A 12378-nucleotide genomic window follows, 5' to 3' on the forward strand; every position below is an offset into this window, starting at 1 on the left:
TGTCACATCATTCCCTCCTTTTTATATCAGCCCCTTCGTGTCAGATCACATCACCCTCTTTGTGTCACATTTCTTCCCCCATGGCACATCATCCCTCCCATGTCACATTTCTCCCCATTCATTGTGATTTATTTAAAGAGGACCTTTCATGGGTCCAAACATTGTAAGATAACTGTCTGTATATGTAGTGCGCCGCCCAGGGATCTCCCTGTGCTTACTATTATTCCTGGGCGCCGCTCCGTTCGCCCGCTGTGGTCCCCGTTACCATCTCTGGCGCTGTATGATAATTAGTACTATCGGAGCAATGGAGAGGAGACATCAGCTTCTCTCCTAGGCGTTCCTTCTACCTGGCTGTAGCGCTGTGTAATCGCGGTGCAGAGCGTCACAGCCAGGGTGAAGGTGTTTTTTTTCTCTCCCTGGCTGTGATGCTCTGCGCTGTGATTGGACAGCGCTACAGCCAGGGGAAAGGAACGCTCAGGGAGAGAAGCTGATGTCTCCTCCCTGTTGCGAAGTTAGTAGTAATTAGCATACGGCGCGGGAGACAGTAACGGGGGCCACAGAGGGTGAATGGCGGCGCCCAGAGATAATAGTAAGTGCAGTAATATCCCTGGGGGCCACGATACATATACAGATAGTTATCTTACAATGTTTGGACCTATGATAGGCCCCCCTTGGCTTGGCGTCTCTGCGCCCTAATGCAGTCGCTTCATTGAGTGGAAAGTACTTGCAGCCCAATAGGATCAGACAGATGGCTTTTTTACTATGCAATAGCGACATCCGTGCGGCTGCTGCAGACGGATCCAGACCTATTCAACTTGAATGGGTCCATGATCTGTCAGCACCGCAAAAAAATAAAACATTAAAGTGAATGGTGAGTGCTGTTTGTGGGCTGCAATTTTGGCCCGACTGGCACACGTTCCTGTGCCTGATCCCTTAGTTTGATGGGGTGGCCAGCTCTAGGAAGAGTTCTAGTTGTTTTAATCTTCTTCCATTTAAGAATTATGGAGGCTACTGTGCTCTTGGGATCTTTCAGTGCAGCAGATTTTTTTTTTTTACCCTTCAGATTTGTGCCTCCACACAATCATGTCTCTAGGCTCTACAGGCAGTTCTTTGTGCCTTGTGGCTTGGTTCTTGCTTTGATATGCATTGTCAGCTGTAAAACCTTGTACAGACAAGGCTGTGTCTTTTCAAATCATGTCCAGTCAACTGAATTTACCACTGGTGGACTCAAAAGAAATGGGAAGGCCACAGAGCTAAATTTCAAGTGTCATACCAAAGGGTCTAAAGACACATGTCCATGGAAAATTTTTGTTTTTCCTTTTCAATATATTTGAAAAAAAAAAATATTAAATTCAGTTTTCACTTTCTCATGATGGGGAACTGGGTGTGGACTGATGGAAATCTTTTTGTTATTGTAGACAATATAACAAAATGTGGCAAAAGTTAAAGAGTATGAAGTCTCTCTGAATGCACTGTATATGGAACAAACATCTCTACATTTTTGTTTGTCTTGTGCTCATCTCTCTGAGCTTAGTTGTGTTACAGATTGAAGCAGGAAGCTCAGTTGGTAAAATATTTCCTTGTCCTGTAATTGAATGTCATATGAATGTGAGCCAAAGCTAAGATAAGCCATCTGCCTTCAGATTTACCTTTGTTTATCAGATTTGTTGCTGCCCAACTTGTATATTGAGACACTAGTATTTCAAAATCTGTGTTGCAAGGTGCAAATACATTTTCATGTCACTGTAGTTGTAATTGAAATTTACAGACATCTCTAAAACTTTCCCATAACCAGCAAAGAGAAAACAACAAATGAAATCCAGAATTCTAAATCTTACCTTGGAAGACTGGCACAATCCTCCATATTTCAACAGGACCCAGACTGGCAAATTGTCCGAGTGAACATTCCAAAAAACACATGGGCAAACCAGCAAATGCCAGCATGATTATAAAAGGGATTAGGAAGGCTCCTGAAAAATTGAAAGACATTGTTACATATTTGTTATCTTTTTGGATTAGTAAATCTTTTGAAATTTTCCAAAATCCTAATCATTCAGATTGAGCTAACAATTCCATCCTGGAGCATCACCATCTTTACCAAGGAGTAGAAAATCATTGCTTTAAGTGGTTTTCCAGGACTTAAATATTAATTACCCATCCTATATCAGATCAGTGGAGTTCTACTCCTTGCACCCCCACCCAACACTCAGACGAATGCTATGACCTCTTCCTTTCTTCTGACATCATGCCCATTGGTCACATGACCTCGTGCACCATAGTCCCATTCAAGTGAATGAACTTGAGCTACAATACCAAGCATGACCAATATACAATGTATGGTATCATTCTTGGTATACTGTGAAGAGGTCCCTAATAGCTAATCGGCTGGAGTATTGGGAATCACAACTATCTGATAGTATTGATCTATCCTGTGGATAGGCCATCAATATTTAATTAACGTAAAACCCTTACAACCCCAGTCTTACTATCTGTGATGGGATCCCTCCCTGATCATGGATGCACAAGATGAGGGGAATGCAAAAGAACCACCTCGACCACATGACTACAGTATATACTATAGAATTGCCTATATACTATAGGCTGAGTTGTACACAACCAAAATGCAGAGCAAAGTCACTGTATTGAGAGCATGCTTAGAAAACAAGATGTATAGAAGGTAATAGGGTTTTCCTGGATCTCTCTTGTAGAGCAAAATTTTTAATATAGTTACCATCTCGAAGTTGCATGGCTTACTCATTTAAGTACCAGTTATGTGATGTTCCTGTTCTGAATATTCTGCATCTGCTATTGTCACATCCTTCACCAGGTTTCCTGCCTTGGCTATAGACATTAACAAACTCCTGACTATTTAATCTGTGCATGCGCCAGGGAGGCAAATAGTTCTTGCCCCATTTGCAGCACATCTCTCGCTCTGCGCTGGTAAAAGAGGTGATGTCATCAGATGCAGGACTTTCAAAGAAGTAGTGTCATGTGACCAGGTTCCCGAGTGGCCGATCCATGCAACTTCAAGAGGTTAAAGTATGTTAGAAACTTTTACAAGTAACATATGAGTAATTAAAGTAGGTTTGTGAAAGCTTTGAAGATAACCTGTATTCACACCTGAGACAAGGCATAACCGTATTTACTATGCGGTAACAGTAAAAATAAGAATATTAACTTTAAAGAGTCCATTCTCCTGAAATTCTCCTGACATTACAGAATGCTTGCATTCTGCATAAAACATGAATTTTGGAGCCAATCTTCTTACAATTACATAGTTTGAAAAAATAGAAAAAAAAAATGCCTTCTTTCAATTACAAACACCTTTTTCCTTTGAAATATATATGAAAAAAAAATAATAATTCTATTGTGGCATTCTTAATGACCACATTTTTTTATCTCGTTTGGTGAACATTGCAAATAATAATTTAAAAATGTTAATCAATCAAAAAGTTTGATTTATCCCAAAATGCCACCAATGAAAACTACAAAAAACAAACCCTTAAACAGCTCAGTAAAATCGAAAAATAAAAATGTCCTGGGTCTTTGAATGCGGCAACATAAAAACAAATGAAAAAATTCACAAATAAACTAGCACTCACCATCCAAATCACATCTAAAACCAATTTGATATGAAAGGAGATTAAAAATTAGATGAAAAAAAAAATAAAAAAAAAATATATATATATATATATATAAAAATTTTGGCTTATAAAGTGGTTCTACTCGCCAATTACAATATGAAATTATTGTACTCACAAATTGCAATAAGAAAATGTACAAATACTGCGATCAGTAAGATTTCTTAAGATTTCTTACTTTTATCAATATTTTTGAAATCTTACTGATCGCAAAAGAATCAACACGTGGAGGCATTAATGAACTTAATAAAAGCAAGTAAATAAGGCAAAATCATGTTGGACTATAATGGGATGGCCTGTCCCTTTAAGAGATCCATGTCGGGTTTTGGTGGGTTCCCTAAAGAAAAGGGTATAAAAGGAGTGTAGATGTGAATCATAATATGACCACTGAGGAAGAGGTTAGAAGACCTCGAAAACGCGTCTGGCGCAATTAAAGACCGCAACTGCCCACCATTACCCGTTCATATTGCCTATCCAATTGCGATACTTTAAAAAAAATATTGCAAGACTAACTAAGAAGATCTCTCCTTTTGCTTCATTCAACACCCATCCAGAACTATCACGTGACAGAAAGAGAAATACAAGCTCCGATATAAAAGTCACGTGACGGAGCATCACGTGAGACGCCAGTGTCAGCGCGGGTCCGAAAGAACACGGCCACTACACAGAAAGCCGACACATACAGATCTTACAACAATACGAGGGTGGGTGAGTGTAATTACACCACGAGGGACGTCTCTGGTGTACACGCTGAAGCAATTACTAAGTAAGTAGAGACATATTTATTTATTTATATTCGCGTATATCTACAAGAGCAAGGCACTTTTCATCTAAAAAGGATCCTTCTATGTTTTACGCCAAATATATAAATGGACAGATCTCTTATTACAGCACTTTACAGCACAGCAAATTATTTATTGTAAATGAAGAAAGAGTGACACAATTTTTTTACACCAGTTTATATCCAGTGGATTCAACATATGAATTATCACACTGCATCGATTGGTTTTCATCTTTTTGGTTATTTATGAATGATACTTCTAATATATAAATTATAGCATCTTCACTTTTTTGGGATATCTTACCTATTTATGAAAGGCAAAGACTCAAGTGGACATTGATTGGACAGTATTTGTACATTTTCTTATTGCAATTGGCGAGTACAACAACTTTATAAGCCACATTTTTTATATATATTTTTTCTATTATTTTGGTTTTATGTATAAAATAAATAGTAATTTTGAATCTACCTTTCATATCAAATTGGTTTTAGATGTGATTTGGATGGTGAATTCTAGTTTATTTGTGAATATTGTACTATTTATTAGGGCACTTTCACACTTGCGTTTTTCTTTTCCGGCATAGAGTTCCGTCACAGGGGCTCTATACCGGAAAATAACTGATCAGTTTTATCCTCATGCATTCTGAATGGAGAGTAATCCGTTCCGTTTGCATCAGGATGTCTTCAGTTCAGTCGTTTTGACTGATCAGGACAGAGATAAAACAGCAGCATGCTACGGTTTTATCTCCGGCGGAAAAAACTGAAGACATGCCTGAATGCCGGATCCGGCAATTTTTCCCATAGGAATGTAGTAGTGCCGGATCCGGCATTCAAAATACCGGAATGCCGGATCCGTCCTTCCGGCCTGCACATGCGCAGACCGGTAAAAATGTGAAAAAATATACAAGACGGATCCGTCTGTCCGCATGACAAGCGGAGAGACGGATCCGTCCTTGCAATGCTTTTGTGAGCCGGATCCGGATCCGTCTCACAAATGTTTTCAGTCAGCGGCAGATCGGCACATCCGGAGTGCAGTTCCCACGACGGAACTGCCGCCGGATCACACTGCCGCAAGTGTGAAAGTATTCTTACTATAGTGACTGGGTGAGTCATTTTAAACTAAGCACCCCTACTACGGTTAATGAGATAGGAGAGCCACTATACAAACCGTATAAATAAAAACAAATGAAATTACTTGCAAAAATTAAATAGATTTTTCTTTGCACAAAACTAAAAAAATAAATAAAAAATTTGGTATCACTATAATTGTTGACGCATCAGGTGCGTCTTATAAAGCGAAAAATACGGTATATAGCTCTGTCCATTGTAAAGTGGATGCAACTGCTTACTGCAGCACAGCTCCCATTAACTTCAGAACTGTGCAGTCCCTGAGCTGATCAGATAGTGATGGCAAATCCTTTTGTCCACATGTAGCACTTCCATGGTCAATAGGTTTACCTCCTCCATTTTTAAAAGCAAGGTAGGGGAATCTCCAGACATTGCCAAGTCCCACTGCATATCCCACAACAGACAGCAGATAGTCAGCTTTTCTAGGCCACATCTCCCGTTCTGGTTCTCCATCATTGTTAGCTTCATTGACTTCATTCTGCAATTAACATGTATATTGAATAGAGTTTGAGTAAATTAATTTATGGAATATTTAGCGCATATAAATTCATTTCTATTTAAAATTTAAAAAATATATACTGTGTGTATATATATATATATATATATATATATATATATATATTGTTTTATGACCTTGAAAAGGGTAACAATAGACATGATCCTGTCAAGCAAGACAGATTATGGGTGTATACAGATATATATATATATATATATATATATATATATGTGACACTGAACACAACCTTGGCTTAGATAAATAGAATATAGACAGATAGATAGATAGAATATTGATAGATAGTGTGGGGACTCGCTCTGGTAGACAGGATTAGCGGACACAGTATAGAGGCAATAACAAGTTCTTTGGAACAAACAGTTCAGTGTCATATTCAAACAAAAAATCACCTTGCGATGTTGGCGGTAATTAACACCATGCGGCAATTCTGCCTCAAAGAGTCCTTTCTGAGAGCAGCACTAACCTGTTTTCACGCCAAATAGGTAGCAAGCCTTCATCCAGACACAAATCTCCCAGATTCCAACACAGAGACATCATTTCTGAGCCCAGCTGCCTATTTAAGGACAGCCATGTGCTGCCAAAACCCGGACCGACATTTAAAATCCGGTCCGGTATTTGACCTCACCTGGCTGTAAATCAGCCCAGCAGCAACATGCTGGGAGGGAAATACCTGTTTTCCCAGACCAAACCTCTCACTGTGTCACATACCCACCCTCCTTTATTCAACCCTGAGGGGGTGAACACACGCCAGACAGTGTAACTTAAAGTTTCATAGGGAGAGAAACCATCGGGTGACCCAGGCATTTCTGTCCTTGGCCAGGCAGAATTTTCTCCCCAATAAATAATAGCGGAGAGATTCTAGTGCCCACTTGATAGCCAGGCACTCTCTCTCCACTATACTATACTGGGTATCGACTGGGGTGAGCTTACGGCTGAGGAAGACAATGGCATGCTCCTCCCCATTGACTTCCTGAGACAGTACAGCACCAAGGCCTACTTCGGAGGCATCGGTCTGTACTATAAACTTCCTTTTGAAGTCGGGCGTCACCAAAACCGGTGACCCACACAGGGCCGACTTCAAAGTGGAGAAAGCCTCTTCCTCCCGATCATCCCAGCGAACCATCATTGACTTGTGTCACTTCAAGAGACCTGTCAAGGGTGCGGCTAGGGTAGCAAATTGGGAAAAAACCTCATGTAATAGCCCACCATTCCCAGGAATTCCGTATCACCTCTATTTTGTTCACTTGTACCCAACAACATACCCCAGGTACTTAGTCTCTTCTAACCCTATTGCACATTTTTTTGGGTTGGCGGTTAGGCCAGCTTTACGAAGGTGACTTTCCCAGTCGGTACTGTGGATGACAATATCGTCCAGGTAAGCCGAAGCGTGTTGACGATGTGGATGAAGCACAATGTCCATTAGTTGCTGAAAAGTGGCGGGAGCGCCATGTAGACCAAAGGGTCAGACCTTATATTGATACAGCCCCTCAGGCTTGATGAATGCAGTTTTCTGTTTTCCAGCCTCCGTTAAGGGCACCTGCCAGTACTCTTTCGTGAGTCAAAACAGAAAAATACTGGGCTTGTCCTAATCTCTTGATGAGCTCATCCACCCGGGGCATGGGATACGCATTGAATTTGGATTCCTTATTAAGTTTTCAAAAGTCGTTACAAAACCGCAATGTCCCACCTGGCTTGGGTATAAATACTATAGGACTGCCCCACCCACTTTTTGACTCCTCAATTACGTCTAGCTGCAACACTAGCTGCACCTCCTACGATATGACTTATTGCCGGGCCTCGGGCACCCGGTATGGTTTTAATCAGACTTTTGCCTTAGACTCAGTGACAATGTCATGCTGGATTATGGAAATGCGTCCAGGGAGGTCCGAGAACACATCCGTGTTTTGACTAAAGAACTCCTTGGCCTCATGAGTCTGTTTAGAGGAGAGGCTGTCAGCAATTTTTATAGTGGGAGCCGCCTCTCTGCTTCAGACAGAGGGGCCGATACCTCTTCTCCTAGAAAACCCGGCCGCGGGCTGTCTCCTGTAGAGGTTTCCCTATCTTTCCACTGTTTGAGTTAATTCACATGGTAAACCTGCTCCGGCTTTCGCCACCCTGGCTGGTGTACCTTGTAGTTTACATCACCAATTTTCTCGAGTACCTCGTAGGGCCCCTACCACCTAGCCAGGAACTTACTGTCCACGGTCGGCACCAGAACCAAACCCGATCACCCAGGTTAAACATCCGGACCCGAGCCTGCCGATTATAGACCCGACTCTGGGCTCGATGAGCTGCCTCCATATGCTCCCTAACAAGAGGCAACACTGTCTCTATCCGATCTTGCATCTGGGTAACATACTCAATGACACTTTTATGTGGAGTGGGTTGTTGTTCCCTTGCCTTTTTGGCCACATCCAAGAGACTGCGAGGGTGTCTGCCATATAGCAGTTCGAAAGGCAAGAATCCAGTAGAGGCCTGGGGCACCTCTTGCACTGCGAGCATGGGATAGGGCAGTGTCACGGTGGGGAGTGGGGGAAACCCTCCACCGTACAATGTAAGAAGGATAACAGTAGCAACTAGGCCAGGAAGCAAGGAAAAGGGAAGCAGGTCACTTCCTATTGCATCCCTAATTCTCTCCCTAACTCCTAACCGTATGAGCGGACCCTGATGGTGGGACAGCTCATACACTAGATACCTAATATGCTGAGTCGCCCTGGAAATCCCTCACTTAGGAGCAGGGGAGAGACGACCTGTTCCTCCACAACACGGAGGAACAGGAGTCTCTAAAGGCCTAGGAACAGGGAAAGGGAGAGACCGTACACAGCAAGAGGATCGGCAGGTAAGAACAACATGACAACTCACTTGCCTGCCGAAGCCTCCACAACTGCCACAACAGGAGCCCGAACACACAGCAGGTCACAGTACAAACAACCCACACAGGAATCCAGCATACTAACTCTTCCAGAGCCCCCCATGCTCACACAGTGCATGGCAACCCCAAGCAGCGCTGCATACAGGCTTCAACATACAGGGCAAACGTCAAACATACATGTAGGGACAAACACCAACAACAGCCCAGACATGTAACAACCATGAAGACGTACAACACGCTCTGAACATAAACCCACACCTAACAAATAACAAGTGAGGTAGGGAACCAGGAGCAAACATAAGGAAAGACAATTTATGTGCAACAAGGTGGCCCTCAAGGACTGGGCAGAATCACCCAGGCAAGTAGCAGAGCTCCATCACCAAACAAGGCTGTAGAACCACTGCCCCCAGCCTGCAAGCCACAGGTATATATCAAGCTTGCGGCCACACCCAGGACACACCATAATCCCCACTAGCTAGAAGATTAACCCCTAGCTAACCAAACAGTAGGGAGGCACACCTTAAAGGGGAATTGCACGTGCAAACCAAATACTACACGTTGCCACCAGCAACGAGTCTGCACGGCAACCGCGTCACGGTCAAACAACAATATGACTGTGACAGGCAGAAGGGGGTCCCAGTCCTTCCCATATTTGACACTACCTTTTTCAACATATTTTTAAATGTTTAGTTAAACCGTTCTACCAGACCGTCCGTTTTTATGTGCAGCAACTTACAGAGTTCCCTCATTATCTTGAAAATAAAAGGGGTCCCTTGGTCGGTCAGAACCTCTTTAGGTAGTCCTACTCTGGAAAACATCTCCATTAACTCCTTAGCTATGAGTTTGGCCAATGTATGTTGCAGTGGCACCGCCTCCGGGTACTGAGTGTCATAGTCTAGAATGACTAAGATGTGTTGATGCCCTCTGGCGGACTTCGGTACTGGGCCTATGAGGTACATAGCTATTCGGTCAAACGGTACTTCGATAATCGGGAGAGGTACTAGTGGACTATGGAAATGTGGCTGGGGTCTACTTATCTGGCAGGTCGGACAAGACTTACAAAACTTTTCCACTTCTTGAATATGCTGGGCCAGTTAAACATCTATAGAATACGATCCTAAATTTTCTGCAACCCCAGATGACCCCCGAGAACATGTTGGTGGGCTAGATCTAACATAAGCTTGCGATAAGCCTTGGGGACCACCAACTATTTAATAGGCTCACCCTGTAGTTGGTTTACCCGATACAACATATATTGATTAACCACAAAATGGGGAAACACTGACTCTGCCCTAGGTTGTTGTGGTTCACCATCTACTATTAACACATTTTCCCAGGCGCAGGATAGGGTTGGGTCCCGACGTTGGGCGGTACCAAAATGATCCCTGGAGACATTGAGGTCCACCAATTCACTACCCGACAGCAAGTCCTCCACGTCTCCCACCATCACACTTAGCGGGGTTGTGGTGGTCACCCCTACCGCTGGTCCTTCAGTCTCAGGTTCCCAGGGTTCTGGTCTTCCCCCTGAGCCGACCCACTCTGCTAGGGTTACCCCTGTCTCATGGGTATCAGTCACTCTCATAGCAGGTCACAGTGCCAGGAAGCCTGGGAAGTCTCTCCCTATTATGAGTTCATAATGTAGATTTGTGGCGACAGCCTCCTCATGGGTCCATCTACCGGCCACTTTAGTTAGAGACACCAGCGCGGTGGGGTAGTCTTTTAAGTCTCTTTGGATGCACATCACCCCGACTCTCCGGCCTGTATACTCAGTAAACCACACCAGGGTAGCCCTTACTAGGGTTAAAAGACTCCCTGAGTCCAGCAGAGCCTCTGCCGGAATGTCTCCCACTTCCACCTGGCACAAGTGATCTAAAGACTCTGGGGAACCTGTTGCACACAGCCTCCTGGCATATAGCGACTGACGGTAGCCATAGTTAGTGTCCATGAGCTCAACCCGATGGAGACAATCAGCCCTTACATGGCCAGGCTCCTGACACCGCCAGCATACTATCAGAGCCAGGTCTGCCGTGGGTCCATCCCGGGCGGGTTTTATCGGCTCAAATCTCCGGGCTTGGGGTGGAGATTTCTGGGGTTTGACGACCCCCCTCCTGATAGAAGCCTCCTTTAGATTCCACGTAGCTTCATAGCGTTCCTCCAGGTCCACCATCTCAAGGGCATTGCCAGGAGACACCTGACTGATTCAGTGCTGGAGAGGGTAAGTCAAAGCCCTCCAGCACATATCGGCTAACAGACGTTCCAGCATAGCAGTGGGTCTCAGCACGTCAGGCGGTAGCCATTTTGTAAATCAGCCTAGCAGCACATGCTGGGAGGTGAATACCTATTTACCCACACAAAACCTCTCACTGTGTCACAATAGATAAAAGATAGATAGATAGATAGATAGATAGATAGATAGAAGATAGATAGATGATAGATAATAGATAAATGATAGATAGATAATAGACATAGCTAGGTAAATGGATAGATAGAAAGATATATAGATATAATATAGATAATAGATAGATAGATAGATAGATAGATAGACTGATAGATAGAAAATAGCTTGCTCTGATGAAAAATATAGATATATATCATAGATATATAGAATATAGATAATAGACAGAAAAATGGCAGCACCAAGACAAAAAGAGGGAAAAAACAACAGCATATTCCAAATATAAATGAAAAACAAAAGGTCTTTTATTCACCCATGTAATAGCGTTTCAGCTCAGCAATAGAGCCTTTCTCTGTAGACTGATAGAAAGGCAGACAGATAGGAGAGAAATAGATAGACAGATATTACTTACATTGAGATCTACAGATTTTTTATTCGCACATGTCATAAATCCCGGTAAAGGTAAAATCCCCATGTTCCTGTTAAACGTTGCTCTGTAGAATGCAGCTCGGCTGCACCATGTAACTTTTATTATTAGATGAAGGGAGTTGTTATTTGGCAGTGCACTATACTGTAATTATGAACTTTAGTAATTGTAGCCCTACGATTTCTCAATGATGCTCTGTGTCTAAGCATTTGAAAATCTCTTCCATTAATAAAATATGCAAAATTAAAGAGATGTCGAAATTTATCACTTGTTCACATTTCATCACAGAGATCCTCACTGTGCATCTTCAGACATGAAAGTAGTAAAATGTAATGGTGTCTGCAATATTTTCTATGCTTAAAAGGGTTCTCCTGAAACAATTCATTCTTACCTGTGCACTGGCTCCCCTTCCTCCATTTTCTAGTCCCCAGCTTGTTTTTTTACAGCTGGGTATGGCCTTGGTCTCGTTTGCTGCTGCAGCCAATGGCTTGTTCAGTGCTGATGTGTTCCCAAGTAACCCACCACCACTGAAACCAGTCCTTGGCTGCAGCAGTGAAGATTAATAGTTAATTAATGCCAGAAAACCTCTTTAAGTTCAAAATAATTTTGAAAGTACTCAT

At 42.7% G+C, this 12378-nt stretch overlaps 1 protein-coding gene across 1 annotated transcript in view; it reads right to left on the reverse strand.

Annotated features, from left to right (window-relative positions):
• LOC122946165 (sodium- and chloride-dependent neutral and basic amino acid transporter B(0+)-like) overlaps positions 1-11857 on the reverse strand; it is a 68839-nt gene extending 56982 nt beyond the window's left edge. The window contains exons 1-3 of the mRNA XM_044305571.1: positions 11744-11857; positions 5881-6028; positions 1839-1970 (exon numbers count right to left, since the gene is read on the reverse strand). Coding sequence (XP_044161506.1) covers positions 1839-1970; positions 5881-6028; positions 11744-11806 — 343 coding nt within the window. The 5' untranslated portion in view covers positions 11807-11857. The remainder of the gene's footprint in view (positions 1-1838; positions 1971-5880; positions 6029-11743) is intronic.
• Positions 11858-12378: the final 521 nt, after the last annotated feature.

Source organism: Bufo gargarizans, chromosome 9 (genome assembly GCF_014858855.1).
Source record: "Bufo gargarizans isolate SCDJY-AF-19 chromosome 9, ASM1485885v1, whole genome shotgun sequence".
In the NCBI taxonomy this organism is placed as follows: Eukaryota; Metazoa; Chordata; class Amphibia; order Anura; family Bufonidae; genus Bufo; species Bufo gargarizans.